Source organism: Drosophila obscura, unplaced genomic scaffold (assembly GCF_018151105.1).
Source record: "Drosophila obscura isolate BZ-5 IFL unplaced genomic scaffold, ASM1815110v1 contig_4, whole genome shotgun sequence".
Lineage (NCBI taxonomy): Eukaryota > Metazoa > Arthropoda > Insecta > Diptera > Drosophilidae > Drosophila > Drosophila obscura.
The window spans coordinates 6,921,306-6,939,788 of record NW_024542828.1 but is presented as its reverse complement, the minus strand read 5'-3'; the positions used below and the strand labels follow the sequence as shown (position 1 = coordinate 6,939,788).

At 40.5% G+C, this 18,483-nt stretch overlaps 2 protein-coding genes across 4 annotated transcripts in view; both read right to left on the bottom strand.

Moving 5' to 3' along the window:
- The window catches only part of LOC121403751 (alpha-protein kinase 1-like), a 46,697-nt gene extending 37,369 nt beyond the window's left edge, over window positions 1-9,328 (bottom strand). Inside the window, exons 1-2 of one of the 3 annotated variants that reach the window (XM_041594910.1) lie at window positions 9,084-9,328; window positions 8,857-8,991 (exon numbers count right to left, since the gene is read on the bottom strand). Coding sequence is in view for 2 of the 3 variants with exons in the window: in XM_041594909.1 (XP_041450843.1) it covers window positions 8,857-9,043 (187 nt within the window). In the remaining variant the exon portion in view is untranslated. Of the gene's footprint in view, window positions 1-8,856 lie in introns of all 3 variants that reach the window. The other 2 variants (XM_041594909.1, XM_041594911.1) reach the window with 2 other exon arrangements.
- Window positions 9,070-16,522, bottom strand: LOC111065866 (enhanced filamentous growth protein). The gene is made up of 2 exons (XM_041594954.1): window positions 15,766-16,522; window positions 9,070-10,459 (listed from the first exon to the last, which is right to left on the bottom strand). The coding sequence occupies exon 2, from the start codon at window positions 9,832-9,834 to the stop codon at window positions 9,070-9,072; it is 765 nt and encodes a 254-aa protein (XP_041450888.1). The 5' UTR covers window positions 9,835-10,459; window positions 15,766-16,522.
- Window positions 16,523-18,483: the final 1,961 nt, after the last annotated feature.

The following is an 18,483-nucleotide window of genomic DNA, read 5'->3' as shown; positions in this document are numbered from 1 at the left end:
CGAGAAATCATTTAAAGCCATTAACGAGAAAGAAAACTACACTGAAAATAAAAGGGAGGCTCAAGAAAAAAACTTCGTAAGGAGTAACAAAATGATACAAATAAAATTAAAATTTAGCAAAAATACAAATAGAAAAATAACAAAAATAAAATAAAAAATAATAATAAAATAAAAAATCTAAAAATAAAATAAAAAATAATAATAGAATAAAAAATTTAAAAATAAAATAAAAAATAATAATAATACAAATAAAAAAAAAATAATAATAAAAATAAAAAATAATAATAAAAAATAAAAAAAACAATAAAAATAAAAAAAAAAAATGTAGTATGAGCAAAATGGGACCAAGTACAAAAATTATTCGCTTATTTAGGGAAGATTTATTTTAATGGAATGCAATAAAATATCTTTTAGTGGACGAATATTAAGCTACAGCTCCCTCAATAATCTCTATTTGATATTTTTATTATCTATCCTTTTTGATAGATAAATGCCTTCTTTGATAGCAATCATTGTTTACTCTGCTGCTTCTATTTTCTTCAGTGTACTACGGATAGTTGCTGTTTTGTGTGGGTCCCACCCTCTCGCTAATTAGCCTTCCTGTCTAATATTTGTTTGGGCCACAAATTGTCGCATCTTTCAACATTTGACAGACACTTTTGCTCTGGCCATCTTTATCTTTGTGCTAACGATATGTGTCTGTTCAAGGCATCTGTTGGCACCAATTGTTGGATGGACACCCTCCTACTCCGCCTCCATCCAAAGCAAAGAGAGGTGCTAAGGGGTTGCTGTTCAACGCATAAATCTTGTTTTCTTAGCTACCAGCAGAGGAAAAATACTTTTTCCTTGTATATGAAATTTTGGGTGTTTTCCGAACCATAGCGCGATCTGGTGTGGGGCGGCATGCTTGAGCTCATTAGAAAATATGCGCGTAATTTGTGAGGTTTCGGTTTTTTGAACATTTTTGTGCATGGGGGAAAGGCTATTTTTGATTTGTCTTCATTTTTGGATGCTCCTCCTTCTTCATTATATATTCAGGGGTTTTTTTTTTTTTTTGTTTGTTTTGTGTTCATTGAAATGTGTCAAGTGGCATGCCTCTTACAAATACACAGAGAGAGACAGAGAGAGAGAGAGAGTACTTGAAACTGTTGGCTACCAATCCAATCCAATCCAAACGAATCGAATCTCTTGGACAAATCTTTCATTCACGAAAACAACAGCAACAGCAAACAGAAACAGTGGCTCTAAAAAAGGCAAAACCCATTCAGGAGTGAGTGGGCATCAAGGCGCGCGCGCGCTCTGTACGCCCACAACTGTTGGTGGTATCCCATAGATACATTTAGAAGAGCAATAACATAAAACTTGAAAATCACGCAAACAACAACAGCAACAACAATCATGAAAGATATAGCGACACAAAACAGCAAAACAGGCAAAGAACAATAAAGAGCATAACAACAGCTTGATGTAAATTATTTTGTTTGCTACCATATTTAGTTGGAAATCTTGTGATCTGTATGATCTCTGAATGATCTCTCATGGTGTGGCTATGACGATGATGATGATGATGACGATGGCGATGCCGTGCTTTGGCTGCCCCTGTTTATGAGTGGAGTACCCTTGATACGAGTGTACAAGAGTTAGCGTAGACAGAGGTACACCGGAATGGGTATGCTGAATGGGTTCAGGTCACAATTTAATATTAAATATGGAAAATAAAAAAGAATTTATTGAAATTGGTGTCAAGTTTGTAGAGTTCGTAATATTTTCTCTTTCATAAAAAATGTTTACTATTTTTAAATAAAAATCGAGGCACTCGACATTAAGATACCAAAATGAACTAGTTCCGATTTCAATGCTAGCAGTTCTACTGCCACACTACTTTTATGCATTCCAAGAGTATCTTGAACTATAACTGAACTAGTTCCGATTTCAGTTCACGGAACTAGTTCCACTAGAAATTGCAGAGAGTAAATCTCTAAGCCTAGAAATTTTAATTTAACTATTTTATGAGTTCATGGTGCGTTCACTGAACTAGTTCCACTTGCAATCCATCCCCAAGTAACTCAAAATTAAGACTCCTTTCAATTGAAGGGCATGCAACATTCGTTAACCCTCAAAGAACCGACACTTTCCTTAAAAAATGTTATATCTAAGCCATCTTTAGGGGCAGCCCACGAATGGTAGATGGTAATGGCCGCTAACCACCCAAATCATCATACAGCAGCAGCAGCAGCAATAGCACTACCATTACATTCCATTACCATCATCATCATCATCCAGCAGCAGCGGCGGCAGCGGCAGCAAACGTTCAAGAGAGCACGGCTGCACGGCTGTTGAGGAATGACTGACATTTCGCTTCAAAATGTCAGATGGGCTGGAACTTGCTACAGCCATCCAGTCCGTTGGGAGGGGGGAGCGGGTTTCCTTGTGGCATGACAGTTCAAATGTACAAGACACGGACTCGAGACGAGACCATTTTGTGCGCCATATTTGGGTGCCCCTAACTGTGTGTGTCCATTGAGGTTGTCTCATGAAGTGCAGAGAGCTCAAAAGCTCAAGATTTTGTAGTTTTATTTGGTGCTGCAACACATTTGAAGCCCCACTATTTTTTTTTTTTCGAGGTTCCCGAGATGAGTTGAGAGAGTGGAACCGTACCGTTGTTAACCGGAAACCCCCAGCGACAGCCTATAATTTGCAAATTTAATTTGCAACACACGCCAACATGTGACCCCAAAACGGCAAAATGTTATAAATAATGTGCAGTTGCAGCAGGCAGCAGTTGCAAGCAGCAGCATCAGGCAGCAGGCAGCATCAGCAGCACCACCAACAGATCGTAGGTGTCCAGTGGCTTACCTTAAACTAGAAATGTTTTTTGCGGCTCGAGAGCGGCTTATGAATGGAGCGGAGCGACTGCTGTGCGCGTTTGCGACTCATGAATGAAATCAACTCTGGGGCTTGGTCGCGGTCTTGGTCTACCGTCTCCACTGCCCCTGCCCCCGGCCACCCCCGCTGTTGCACTGTCTATCTGTCTGGCTCATGTTCGATTGCTTTGGCAGCAATTTTTTATGCAAATGAATAACGCGTTTTGCGGTTTTTCAACGAAAATTCAACGAATTTCATTTGAACTCCTAGCATACAGTTTCTTTTTTCTTAGTTTTGCCTATTTTTGCTCTTTGCTTTATTTAAATGATTGTGGTTTTTCGTTTTGTTTTTTTTCTTTTTTTTTTTTTGCAGGTTTTGTCTTTTGTTTTTTTTTTTTTTTTTTTGTTTTTTCTGTTTTGCTTTTATTTTGTATGCGTGGGCTGTGCCACCGAGTTCCACCAAAACGACGGCGGACGGCGCCAACAGGTTGACCCCCCCGGCTGTGTGGGCGATGTATTCTAACCAAGTGGCAGACCCTCCCTCCATAAGAGATGCAGAAAATAGCCAAATCATTGGTTCATTCATATTGAATATGGAACTTGTAGAAATAATGGAAATTTTGATTGTTTTTCATAGATAATGCAAGAAGGTAAAGAGTAAATTTAAAGATGTCTTCTATTAAAAGTACTTAAAATTCTAAAATGTACTAAATTTTGAACTGAAACAGTTTGTTATTATTTTTGAAAGAAAGCAAGAAAGCTAATAATAGATAATATCACAAATAAGTGCTGAAAGCGTGGCAAAATCCTTGATGAAAAAGTCTGCTATGCTGCATGGCTAATATAGAAATTATTGCTAAAATTCCCTTTTTATATATCTTAACTTGCTATTCCTTCGCTTAAAAAGGAGAGCCCTATTAATTCGTGTGAAAAATGATCCTTCATTAAATATTTTTCAATCCACAAGGCTATAGTTCCTAGTAGGGTTTCTTAATTCAAACGCTTGAGTAGACAGAACAAACAACAGCCAGTTGCCAGAATAATTATTATTTAAATCTCATTAAATGCATATTTTATAGAACTTTCTTCAAGTACTTCCACAACTATCTGACAGACCTACTCTCTGCTCTCAGACAGGCCTTCCGCTGATCTCTGCCGCTATTTATAGCATCGTGATCTCGTCGATGTTAACTTTATTTGAAAGTTGTCAAATACAAAAAAATCGATACACAAATTATAACTTAACCACAAATGCAAAACCACACACAAAAAATAACAGCCCACATGCTGGCTGCGGTTGGTTTTCATTAACCCCCCCCCGACACACTTTGCTCATTTACGATTTCGATACGATTTGATTAGGCCTGAGGAGCAGACTTGGCGCCAAAAAAAAAAAATAAACCAACCAACCAAAGACCATGCAGGTGACAATAATAATCAAGTTGACCTATACGTAACCATTTGTGGCACACTTTATCGACCCACACACAAGCGAATTATGTTAATAATAATCGTTAAATGTTGGATCAACTTTTGTGATTTTTTGTCAAAGTTTAAAAATTGAAGCCCCTCCATTAGTGACAAATTTCCAGGTTTTCGAGGGGCGGTGGGGGGAATGGGAAACTCTGCAATTCATCAGCTGCATTATGCCACCAACAAAGCCTGTCCCGGGAGCGATTTCTCTGTCTCTTTCTCTCTCTCTCTCTCTCTCTCTGCAGCTGTCTGGGTGTCCAGATCTCCCTGTTCAAGTTTAGGCCACATGTAAATGGCAATTAAGTTGCCGTCGTCGTCGTCGTGAACTTGTGAACCATTCCCCCAACAGGCATCATCATCATCAACAGAGTTGGCAGCAGCAGCAGCAACAGCAGCAGCAGCAAGAGCAACAAAAGCCAGCAGCTTCGGAGATCTAGGAGGAAGTTCAGTTCCATTTCCATGTCTGAATGGTTCCTGCAATTAATCGCAGCTCAAGTGGCTCACTGATTGCAATTAATCTTCATTAAGGCTACTGCCCTGCCCCTGCCCCTGCTCCAGCCGATTGTCCGATTGTCCAACTGTCCGACTTCTACTTGTGGATATGTCCTTTGACATAGGTCTTTTACTTTACGTTTTTCCCTTCGTTTTTCCCTTCGTTTTTCTTTTACTTTATTTTTTTTTTGGTTTGTTTTGGTTTTGGGGCTTATCCTTACAAACCAATTTGGTGATCGTGAGGTGTTGTTGTCGCTCAGCAGCAGCAAACATCTACAACGGCAGCAGCATCAGCAGCAGCAGCAGCAAACAACTGCAACGACGACGGCGACGACGGCCAGGTGACCGCACAGCAATCACCTTAATTAAACATTAGGCAAGCCTCGCTGACTGCCAAAGCTTCTGGAGATTGTGTGTTGTGTGTTTGTGCGCTTGGCTTGGCCTGGCTTCGCTTTTCGGTTCGGTTCGGTTTGGCTCGGTTCGACTATGGCCCTCTCTCTCTCTGATCCAGTAGTATTTCTCTTCTCTCTCCTCTGTGCTGTATGCTGTGGTGTGGTGTGGTCCATGTCAACGATTTCCGTTGCACAAGGTAACAAAGGTTGTGCCAGCACAGTGGGACAAGAAATATTTAAGGGATTTTTAATGTGTTGAGCCTACTTTTGACCGAAACGATAATTTTTTTGGTATTATATTTCTGTAAATATTTTTCTATAATTTTTTTTTACTTCTTTTTCCTGAAGTTATCTGAAGATTTCTGGTATTTTTTTATTGTTTATTTTATTATTTTACTGGTCTATTTTCTTGGATATTTCTGGTTATTTATTCGCTAAATATTTTAGAATTTTACTATTTTTTTTTCTAGCGTTTTTTTCTTGTTATTTATTGTATTATTTGTCCTATATTTATTGTAGTCTTTCCACTTTTTTTTATAGAATTATTCTGCTGGTTTTCGTATTTTCTGGTATTTTTTTTATACATATTTTGTTGGATTTTTCATTTGTAAACTGTTGCCACTGTGCCGCCACTGAGTGTTCGCACTCCAAGAGCCTGGATCTCGCATTGCCTTAATTTTCTTGCAGTTTTTCTTGACTGTTTGACTTTCATTCCGTACCCATTACCCGGATACCCGGCACCCTGGATCGTGTTTTGTTGTTGTTGTCGGCGGTGTCAGCGTCGCCTCTCGTTGACAAATGCTGAAAGGCTTTTGTGTGTGTGTGTCGCGGCCCGTCTACGTTTTGTGATTTTTCATTGGAAAACGTGGAACGATCACCCAGGTTGATTTGATGACAAAGAAGGAGCAGGAGGAAAAACGGCAAATGGGCAAAAAAAAAAAAATAAAGTGAAATAAAATAAACGGGTCACGTTATTAATTGGTGAACCCTTGCCAAGAGATTTATGAATATTGATTGCAAGTGAAGTGCAACCAGAAGTGGCAGCAAGCAGCAGCAGCAAGCAGCAGTACCTACTGTCACCAGAAGCGCGACAGCTGCATTTGGCCCTGGCCTCCTCATAGGCTGGCGCTGCTGCTGCTTGCTGCTGCTGCAGTACTCTGAGAGATTGAGTCAGCTTCCTGTCGATTAGGGTCACTCAGCTGTGTGGCAATGCGAATGCGAATGCATTGACTGACTCCCTGCCCCCTCTCGTGGCTCTCTGTGTCGGTCAGTCGGGGTCATTTCCTGGCTAATTAGTTGCCATGAGAGATTTGCTTTTTTTGCTCTCTGCATCTCCATCCAGCAATTAAGCGCCGTCGTGTATTTATGATATTAATTAATTAAGACAATTTGTGTGTCGTATTGCCATGTGGGAAATGCGAGCACTGCAATGGGATGGGGTTTTTGTTCTTTAATTTTACTATGGAAATACGAGCCGATTCGTGTGGCATTGTATTCCAAGGAGAACATTCTAAAGAATAATGAAATTAGTTTTCTGGTTAAAGGCCAGGCAGAGGTTCTACTTTTGATTTTTAATTGATTTAGGGGGTTACAAATAGTAATTTGAAGCTGCAATTGGTTTGAAATTGATAAAAGTAAAGTAAATTAATGTGTCTGCCATTCTTTATGGGTTGTTTTAAGTTATACTTGCATGCCAAGATCTTCAGAAAATGTGTTTTATTTGATCTTTTCTAACTGGATAAATTAATTGCACCAACTTTTCAAAACGAAAATGTACTATTTTATTTTTCTGGAATTTATTGAATTCTTCATCCTATATATTTTACTGTTTTTATTTTTGTTTTTGTTTTTTTCTGCTATTTATTCTATTGTTTTTCAGTTTTTTAAATATTTTTGGTTTGGTTTTTTTTTGCATTTATTATTTTAATATTTTCTCTAATCTTTACAGTAATTTCTGATACTTTCTAGTAGTTTTTCTATAATGAATGTAGCACCAATCAATGGAATTAAAACAGTATCAATTATGGATTTGTTGCAAGTTTCAGCTATGTGAAAAATGTATTTCTGTAGTGTTGCAGCCAAACTTTGACCAACGAATATATATACATATATATTCTATACAAAGTCTTTGATATTTCATAAAATATCAACCAAGAATGACATTAACACAATTCAGAGCCAACATTTTAATTGAATTTTGAGGCGGAAATAGCACCGTTAGGCCTCGATCGAAACCACAAACTATATAATTTAATTTATACGCATTTATGCGCCCCACCCGCACTCGTACACTCCTCCGCCCATTTCCCTTTCCGACGTGTTCGAACGGTGCTGCCAACATTGACACACTTTGGGTGGTCTTGGCGGCATCGGGAATTTAATTTTTTTTTTTTTGGCAAACAACCGCAAGAAAGAAGAGCGAAACCGAAACCAAAAACCGTACCGATACCGAACTCACGTCGGAATCTGAGGCGAGTAATCGATGAGACGTGCGGGCACACACCTGTTGCATACACAGGAACACACACAGCAAAAGTAGCAGCAGCAGCAGCAGCGAAAGGGCGCAGCAGCAGCGGCAGCGGCAACAGCAGCAAGTGCCGGACGATGCACTGCATCATTTGCAGCAGCAAATTTCAATTTCAGGCTTTTGGCAACATTTCAAAAGAGCGACTGCCTGACTGACAGACTGCCGGACGGGACGGAACGCAACGGAACGGACTGTCGTCTGTATTTGAAACAGTCGTCGGGCGCCAGGCAGCAAGCAGTGCATTTGAAGGCGCCATCGAAAAATTGCCAAGCGAACGGCATTAAAGTGCGCGAAATATGTTATTATACACTTCAAAGAAGAGGGTAATGTGCGTGTTCAAAAGAGGTTTGTCTTTGAAATAAAGAAATATTATAGTTCAATATTTATGCATTTTATATTATTTTCATTTTATTTATTGCTTTAAATTGGAATCTTTCTATTCGAAATATGGCATAGAGTCTTCTTTTTGCTGTAGTAATCGTCTGGATTTATTACTACATTTATTTATCTATCATAGCAAAGATCTTGCCCCAAGAGTATCCACAATTTCGATGCTAAGGATACCCTTTTTTGCTTGCTTGTTTTATTTCCATTTTATTTATTGAGCCATTAGAGCGAGGGCGGGGGGGACAGGCTATAGGAAGGCAGAAAGGCTGTGTGCTGTGGAGGCAGAGTTTTTTTTTTTTTTTTTTGACTGTCAGCTCATTCACAGATTAATTTTGGCAATTTATAGCCGACGAGATAGTTTTTGAGTAACTGCATCCCATGGACATATGCCGCATGGAGTGCGCGGAGACTGTGAATTATGTAATGAGAGTGGGGCAGAGGCAGTGGCAAGTGGAAGCCTCCCAGACAACCGCTCCAAAACAGCAAACAGCAAAAGACATGAAGCAAAAAAAAAAAAAAAAAAAAAAAAATCTGTCATAGATACCCTGGGAAAATTCAAGTAAATTATGAAATTCATATCGGAATGTCATAATTAATTTTGTCGATTAATATGTATGTGGAAGAAATTAGAGAAACCGAAAATCAATGCCAAAGATGTCGAACAGAAGGATCGTCGCCTTAACGAAAGTGAAAAATGATGGTGGGACGGGACGGGACTCACCTGTGCCATTGCTGCCAAACCAAAGGGCCACTAGGTCCTCGCTTGGCGGCGTATGATGATGATAATGATTGCCGTACAAATATGGATTGGGATAATCAAGCAGGACACGACGCGTGCCAGGCGATGAGGACTCGGCTAAGTGGATGAAAGGAGGATGACAAGGAGAGGGATACGCTATAGATATCATGACATAAATCTATAAAAAAGAGCAGCTCAAAGGTACGAACCTTGTGCTATGTGTGCCGCATATTCCGTGGCTTTTTGTAGATTGATGCGTGGTCGTGGCTTTGCCACAATTTGTTGCTGCAAATGTTGCGACTGTTGCTCTTGCTGCTGCTGCTGTTCTGTTGGCGTAGGATTCGAAAGATTTTGATTTGCTGCTGCCGCAGCGGCGGCCGACGAGTCCAATAGCAGTTGTTGCACCTGCAATATGTCCACGTATTCGTCCAATTCCACCGAATGCTGGGGCTGCTCCGTGTGCCCGCTGACGCTTGTGTCCTTTGCCAGACCCGAGGGATGATGCTGATGCTGCTGCTGCTGCAGATATGTTGTGGCGGCGGTGGTGGGCGTTGCTCCACCTGCACTCGTGCTAGTGGGTTGATGGTAGTAGCCAAAGGCCGGACTGCAGGCTGTGGGCGCAGCTGTAGCGCCCTGCTGCACGGCAATGGGCGGTGGTGCCGGTGGGGCGGCAAACTGAAGAGGATTACGACTTAGTCCGAGCAAAGGGGTTGTGGGTGTATTCAGAGAATCCTGCTGCGAGGTGGATGGTGGCACTAAGCTGAGACCTTGACCATTCAAACCGAATGATGTGCCTGTTGCTGCTGCTGCTGCTGCTGCTGCTACTCCTGTTGCAGGTGGCGAGGGTGTACCACCATGTGTGGCAGATGCCGCTGCAGTTGTATGTTCTCCCACCGATGTTGTACCTGGATGCTGCTGACTGCCTATCAATTCATTCTGTGGCCGCATTGTCAGCAACATTTTTGTGATTGAACAGAACGCTGAACGTTAACCGAAACGAAAATAAACGAATATTGTTGTTGAAAAATAATAAAGAAAAACACAAATTATTGGGCTGAAACTCCATTTGATTGTTGTATTACTACACTTTTCTAAATAATAATATTGATTGGTATTTAGACATTTTGTGGCACTTTTTTTTTTCGCTTTTTGCTCTATAGTTTTGATTGTTTTTAATTTTGCTCACTTTTTGCAGGTACTTTTTGAAGTTTTTATCGTTGTTTCAATCACTGTTATTACTTTATATACATTGTTGCAGTATTGTTTAATTATTTTCTTTATTTAAATTGGTTGCTTGTTGAAATTTTGTTCATTTTTTTATTGTTTCTTTATTCAAATATTTTTCATATTTGTATGTTTTATGTTTTCGATTTAATTTTAGTAGATATTTTCACATATCTGTTGCTATTATTTAAGATTATTTTTGTTGCTCATTTTTTCACATATTTTTGGTCACTTTTGATTAGTTTTTCTTAATGTTTTAATTTTTGCACTTTTGCAACCTTTAAGGTTGATCAAATCAGTCCTTCTGGATTGAATTGGCTATCGCTTTGATTAATACAGCTGCTTGAAGATTGAGTAACACCTGAAAAAAAATATTAAAGAAATGTATTAATTAATATTAATTAAATATTTAAGATCATCATTGAAATAAAAGAACCTTCACCCAATATAATTATTCAAATTAACCAGTACTTAAATATTTAGTTACATTATGGCATCCTTACCTTTTCTTTGAATTAAAATTTCCTCTAACTCTTCACTTAATTTTACTCTTTGGGGGAAACAATGTTATTTTTTCACCTTTGATTCCAAATGATTTAAACCTTAATATTCTAACACCAAAAATATTTATAAAAACTGTATTTTTTATTAAAGACTACATTAAAACCAGACTACAGTAAAACATTCTACAGTAAACTGACACTTCTGTAAAATTACTCCACAGCAATATGAAACTACAGTAAACTGACACTACAGTAAAACCACACTACAGTAGATAAATAGTCAGACATCGAAAGACACATCAAGACACTGAGAGTTTTCTTTAGAATAAAATCTTCTGTCTAAAATTGACCATCAAAAATACACATTTATATGGGGATTAAAAATGTATGTAAATATTTTTAAATCTATTTAAATATTTTTATTCAATTTCAAAACTCTTTATGCAAAAAAATATGCTTTAAATCTATAGAAATTTCTCAAAAATGATTTCTATCTCTCTTGCATTTCTATTTGCCGGCGGCAATTAATTTTGTTTTCTGTTGATTCATTTTACGCTGTTTTCCTTTTCTTTGGATTATTTTCTTTCACTTTTATTTTGATAATTATCTGGCACTTTTCTTTTCTGTTTTGTCACATTTTCCTTTTAATTTGGTTTTTTTTTTGTTTGGTATAACTTTAATAAATATTTGAAAATATCGCTAAAATTGTTGTACGCGCGCGAAAATTTGTTTTGATTTTGTTCTGATTGTTATGTGTGATTTTCTGGGTTGGCCAAAAATGTGGCGAGACGAGCCGTTGAGCCGTCAATGCGCTACTGGCACGAGCGGTGAAAATTGAAAATGAAAATCGGAAAACTCGGGCATCGGTAAAATCACAAAAAAAAAAAACAAAACACTGAAGAAAACATGATGAAAACAGCGGCAAATCGGCTGCGCCGCTTTTGTACTTGTGCGTCGGCGTCGATGGCAGCAGCAGAAGCAGCAGCAGCATCGGAGGCGTCGGAAATGTGTCGGAAAATGCTTGAGAAATTTGTATTTAGCTTTTCCCGAACTCTCTGTCGGTGTCGCTCTGCCACTGCCACTGCCTCTGCCTGCGTGTAACTGTTGATTCTTTGTATGGGATTGCTCCAAGAGCACCTCTCTCCCACTCTCTCTCAATCTCTCTCTCTCTCTTGCTGTGGCTGTGTGGGTGGAAAAGCAGCATTTCCGATTCCGTTGGCAGAGGAAAAGTCAACAACAATTGTGGGTGGCTCTCGCAGCGAGAAGGAGAGAGTGTGAGCGGCAATATTGAGCATTGATGAGAGTGAATGAAAATGGAAAGCAAAATCGTGAAAAATGCTAAAGTATAAAACTACGTAATAGTGGCAGATATCCTTATCTATCAGATAAGGCATTGGCTTTCACTCTCAAAAGACAAACAGACCGATTGGCGTCATTCCACGTGCGTTCAATGGGTCGCATGAGTAATTTATGATAAATCATACGCCACGATGTACGCCACGAAAAGGTGTCTGTAATGAAGTTTATATGTTGCAGCCTTCTCCACTTGATATTTGATTCGATGATTGACATTTTGGGCTAGAAATTCCCTTAAATCGCGAAAGGCAATTGCTGACTTTTTGAAAAGTCAGAGAACATGCAAAACATCGCCTGAGACGCCCACAAAAGCATCAACAAATGGCAATTAGAGTGTTGCAAACGCACACACTTTCTCTCTCTCTCTCATTCTCTATCTCTCCCTCTCTTTGTGTTTGTGTCTCTGTTTTCCCCGAATGATATGACATTTAAAGGTTAGAGGTTGAGCATCAATCAAAAAAGCAGGCAGCAGCAACACTAAAATGGCAGCTAAATGCTACAGTTTCATCTAAAAAAACAACAGAAAAAAGGGACTAGCGACTGCTAACTGCGAAGGATAAGGTTGGAAGGCTGGAATACCCTTAAAGGTATAGTGTTCGTAGGCGAGCGAAGAGAAAAATGTGTTAGCTTAGATATTTTACGATTTATATACAATTTTCCAGAGCCATGAAAGAACTTCTGTTTGTCGAATATCATAAAAAGAATTCTTAAGAAATACAACAGTTTTTTCTGGACATACGTTGGCGATAACTTTTAACAGATATACCATAAAGTATTCCTAGTTTATTCATTCCCAAAGTATTCACCATTAACTGCTAGGCCACACTGGGAAAGAGAGAAAGTGTTTTGAGAGAGATAGCGACGCGCTGAGAAACTTATTTTGTTCATTTTTCCATGCCTGCATTTACCATTAGGAAAGATCTACGAAATGTTGAAGCAAGATTAAATAATATTATATGGGAATGTTTAGGAATATGTCATGAGCAATGCCTGTCCTACAAACAAAGCCTCAAAACTAATATACCCGCTCTTTATGAGCGCCAGAATGGCAGCCAGAACATTAACAGCAATAATATTAATACTCATAATAATGAAAGGAGACACAAGTCCTCCGACAGAGATGAAGACATTGACTAGCAAACAGGTGAGTGGGTGGGCAAATCAAGGAAGTAGCAAGGACCTTTTTGGGGTTCCTTAGTCCATTAAGTTTATCAAAAACTTGTTGCTTGCTTTTCGGTTTTGTGTCCGTCTTGAAACGAAGTAAAGTTCTTGTTGTGAACTTACAATTTTCTGGTGGAAATAATCAAACGGAACGAGTGCGGGGGCGTGTAAGAAAACTCTCTCGACTACGATGCTAATAGATGCGATTAAACGCCTCCACATTGTCAGTGTTGCCATTGACTGAAGCGCTGGTTGGTAGCAGCAGGAGGGTGGAGAATCAGGAGGCAAGAAGGGCAACGGTGCTGCCCGGGAGCAGCAGCAGCAGCCACAGAGCTCTAGGAAGCAAATGTTGCACAGTGGTATGGAGTGGGAGCATAAGTAAAGGCTAAAAAAGATTGCCAAAGGAAAAGTAATGGGAGATTTTGTGGAATATTTGCCAACCGAGAGGATGGTAGCAAAAGTGCCTGAAGCGCTGTTTTTAATTGATATAATTCACCTTTTAGTTTTTTTCTTAGATTTAATGTAACTTGAATGAAGAAAGTTTCTTCTCGTCAAACATTTCCTACTGCAAAAATAAGGAACTTATACAAAACCCCCTTTAAAGTCTCAATATTATTATAAATTAACACAATTTTGGGATTTTTCAAATTCTTTGAAGTCAATTGATTACCTAGAAATCTCGACTTATATCCATAATAATGTTTTCTATTAGAGCTCAAACCACTATGAAAGTTAAGCTATACCCCAATTTTCAGTCCCTTTTAGAAATCTGTGGGCTTAAGGCTATTTTTCCCAATCAAATTAATAATTATTCATATCTATGAAAACCTATTCCAAGAAATCGAACACCATTTTCTATCTATCTATCTATTATCAATCTTCGCGACACTGTGCCATGGGTTTCCACTTGACAGGAGCCTCAGTCGGAGAGCATAGATACAGGATGTTTGGTACTTTGCCCTTTACCCGGCTTCCACTTCGACTCTCTGTGGGGCACGGCACGTGTGTGGGCTGTCAATGGTGGCTGCCTGCCGCCGCCGCCGCCGCCACACTCTACAGCCAGCAGCATCTGTTGCTGCCTCAGTCGCTGCCTCTGCCACTGCCACAGCCAGCGGCGGCAGCATGAAAATGGCGGTAAATGGCAGCCGAAAAAAAAAAAAAAAACAGAGACGGGAGACCGTTACATTCGGCAGCCAATTCATTTGAAAAACTTCATGAATGGAATACTGAAGGAAGCTCATCAATGAAATGAAAGCTCAGCGTGACGTCACATGGGCGAAAATGTTATTTTCCTCGAATTTCATTCATGGAAATGCTAAGGTTTCTGGCGAGCGATAAGAAGAGAGAGAAGGAGAGATGGAGAGTAGCGGAACGCGAGAGAGAGTGTGAGAAATAGGTACAGCTTTTATGGCCGTTTGAACTTTGATATTTTTTTTTTTTTTGGACAGAAGTCCTGCTGCTGCTGCTGCTACTCCTGGAGCGACTGCCTGTTGCCTCCACCTCCTCTGGGATTCTCTCAAATGTCACCTGCGACTCCTATTTTAGGCGCTCAATTGTCAAGTTTTAGCTTGGTCCTGCCACTGTGACAGCGTTTAATTAGTTTGTTATTTGTTGCAGCCATTTGGTGGCTTGGTGGCTGCCCGTTTTGCCGGTTGACCTTTCCCAGCTGCGCCCCAAGAGCAACAGCAACAGGAGCAGACGCGCACATGTCTGTGCGGCTTTTAACCTTTAAATGTTGGCAACACGCTAATTGATTTGCCGAATGAATACATTCATATGTCTTTCGTTTGCCGGCGAAATTCTTGTGTGAGTGGGCAAAAGGATTCCATTTACAAATGTCATTTCTGGTTTAATTGTTGTAGGAAATTTTCAAGGGCAAACTACACTATTTAGTGGGCTCTTTGATATTTTATTGGAACAGAAGAAGACAAGAAATTTTGGTTATAGTGGTTCAGTAAACATAAGTTTGAAAGCTAAATTAGAAATGTCGTTTCTAGTGTTAAAAGTTAGCCAACACTGCCAACACTTTTACGGAATTATCCAACTCTAAACACTATTAACCAGCACTGGTATTGCTTCGTTCTAAATACTCTCTTTTGTTAAACGTAGTTCTGTTAAATGTAAAGCTAAATTTTTTTTGATAAAAATGGGCTTACCAACACTAGTTTATTTATGGGAATTGTGTTGGATAAAGGTACCTCCCGTTTCTGTTATGAAACCCTTAAAACAACCTCGAAATGTCGAATTCAGCCTTACTCATTCCTCTCTTACTTATAAAACATTTCTCAACACTAGAAAATTACAGCTAAATTATTTTTACTACATATGTATTTCCTGGTTCTAATATCTTAATTATGGTCTACTATAAAATAATTGCGATTTATGAAGTATTATCATCTAGAATCATATTCATAATTCCTAAATTAAGTTTTATCAATAAAAATATATTCATAGCCCCTCTCTGCCTGCCTATGGGCAACCAAACAATACCCAATATTGACTTGAATTAAAAGCCATTAGATGCAATAACCCAAAGCCGCCAAACGAATGGCAGAGCCCCCAATCGCCCAGCTTAACCATTAATATACTTGTTTAGAGTTGTCGAAGTATAAGCCTGGGCAATAGGCGCATAGCCAAAGCTACTTACCAGCCATAAAAAGGCAATCAGATGTCGTCGATTCCAGTGTCGGCGCACGCAAGCCTCCGCAGAGCTCCGAGCCACAGAGTCAGTACCCCAAAAAGAATCAAGATTTAGCGCGTATATACATACGTGTATATGTAAGCAGGAGAAGCGTCTCTGGGCTTTCCTCAGGAGATGCCGGCAGAAGAAGAGTCCGGGAAAGCGGGGCAGCGCGACTGCGTTTGTAATTAATTACGAGGCGGGCCCAAAAGGCAAACGGCGACGCACGCGCGACCGACCGACTGCAGCCGGGAGGGTACCGATCGGGCAAACTGGCAACTTTAGATGGCCAACAGGCGATAAGACCAGGGCTAGAACGTGGCTAGGCTCAAAGGAAGCGCAACTCGAAATCTTGGCGGCTACTGCGATTACGCGGCGACAACAGCAAACAGCAGCAGTAGCAGCGGCAGTAGCAGCAGCGAACGGAGCGGGGGTATCTCTCTCGGATCTGTCGGAGAACGCGAACTCGTTCCAGGATTTCCGAGATTATGCAATTTTGATTTGAAACACGCAATTTTGATGGCCAGGCCAAGATATTGGGTTACCCCTTCGGATGATATCTGTCTCTCGTCTCTCCTCTCTCTCTTTTGGGGTTTTAATTCCCTTAACGATCTCATGCACAGGGCGCGTAAATCTGTGAATCTAGGGAGGAGCTTAGCTGCTGCTTGATAACTTATTAGACGATAATTTCCTTCCGGTTGCGTTTTTTTGCGATTCGACTCGTCCGACTGTCGGCGGTATAAAAAAAACTGTGGCTATGGCTTTGCTTTTGCTCTCTCTGCTGCTGCTGCTGCTTCTGCTGGTGCTGCTGCTGGTGCTGCTGCTGCCTTGGTTTCACTGTATCTGTGTGGTAGTATCTGTGTGTTTGTGTGTGTGTGTGTCTTAAAATCGTGGGCCGATCATCGCCTTACTTAGAGATCTGTCGCCCAGTTGAGATGTGTCTTGGTGTTGGGGATGTGTGTGGGCACAACTGTACATGCAGCTGAGGCAGCAGCAGGCAGCAAGCCACCACAGACTGTCTGTCCCTGTCGCACGCATGCGTGGCACTGAGCCTGAACACCACACCACACACCACAACCCCCGCAATGTGTGTGTGTGTGTGCTTCCAAGTGCTTTTCTCCGGCTGAGCTTCTATCTCTCCTCAAAAGTCACACAAAAAGCAACACCTTTGGATTACATTTTAGTTGCAGAATACCCTGGAAAGTAGAGTCTATTAGGGTTAGAGGTGATGATATTTAAATTGATTCTAACGATGGATAGGTACTAAAAGCAAAGTTATTTCCCCCCATGGCGCAGGGCTTTCAAATTAAATTTTCTTCCTTATAAAATTCCCATAAATTTCACTTCTTTTTGGTCAACATTTTTTGCAATATTTGTGTTCTAGTACAGTCCCACTAAAAGGTATCTTTTATGCCGTGTTAAACCTTCCTATTCGTTTTCCCAGCTAGAATATATGTGTGTATGTGCCTGTGTGGTGTGTGTTCATTGTGTGGGCTTTTCTTCTAGCTGCAACCCACACACAGCCAACGGCCAACAGCCAACACACATGCATATTGACGTCTGTTTAGCGGCTGATCCACAACCCTCTCTAGGCTCCCACCCAATGCTGGCAGGCAGGCAGGATTCTTGCCCTTAATGCACTTGCGTCATTTGGTTGCAGTTTTCGAGCGAATCACGATTGCCCACATATATAATTTGAGGGTTTTCGTTGGAATTAACAAAGTTCGTTGGACAGTCCTGAAAGCTTGCAGGCAAAAGCTGCAGGCAGCAGCTAAAAATAAAACCCAACGAAAGCTGTCAAGTGTGCGACAAAAAAGCTTCATTGGCTACCACCTATAGGAATAACAGCAATAAGCTTTTACACCCACACAAGTACACAGAGGGAGGCTCACACACATTTGTATGTATGTATGTATGTACGAGGAAAGAGAGAACCACGCAGAGAGAGAGGGAGAGGAAGAAGCCAAAGAGAGCGAGATGTCAGCGTCACGTGGGTGGCTTCATTGATAAATTTTTCGAAGGTGCCTCTGCCTTCGGCCTCGCTCTCTCTCTCGCTCTTGCCTGCAAATTGAATTGCAAAAAAAATGTTGCAGCTGTACTTTAAAATAGCCAAAGATGAAGAGAAGAAAGAGTTGGGGAGCTAAAGAAAGCGAGCAAGACAGAGCTAAAGACAGAGACAGAGGTACAGGTACCAGGCCTCTCTTTATTTTTGCTCCACTTTAGATGACATCGTACTCTCGCATGCATGTGGTGTGGGTGTGGGTGTGGATCATGCTCTCAGGCATTAGATTGTGAATGAAATTGAATGGAACAAAGAAAGAGACGGATAACTGAATGGAACACAGACAGAGACAGACTAAAGCCAGAGCCCAAGAGACAGAGACGAAACAACAGTCAGAGCAAAAAGAGCTGGAAAACCGCCCACTAAGCCGTGATTTGCCGTGTGACTCTCTCTCTACCTCGATACCTCCCTCCCTTCCCATTGGTTTCTAATCATATTCAAAAGTCGACCCTCCCTGCAGCCCCCCTGTCAGCCCATGGCCCCTAAACTTCATTCACAGAAAATGTTTAAATATGGAAACTTGTCAATTAGTTCAAGTGCCTGCCTGTACACTGAGCGAAACGAAAAGGCTATCCCCAACCGAGTCAAATTAATTATACTTACGCCCACACACACACACCACA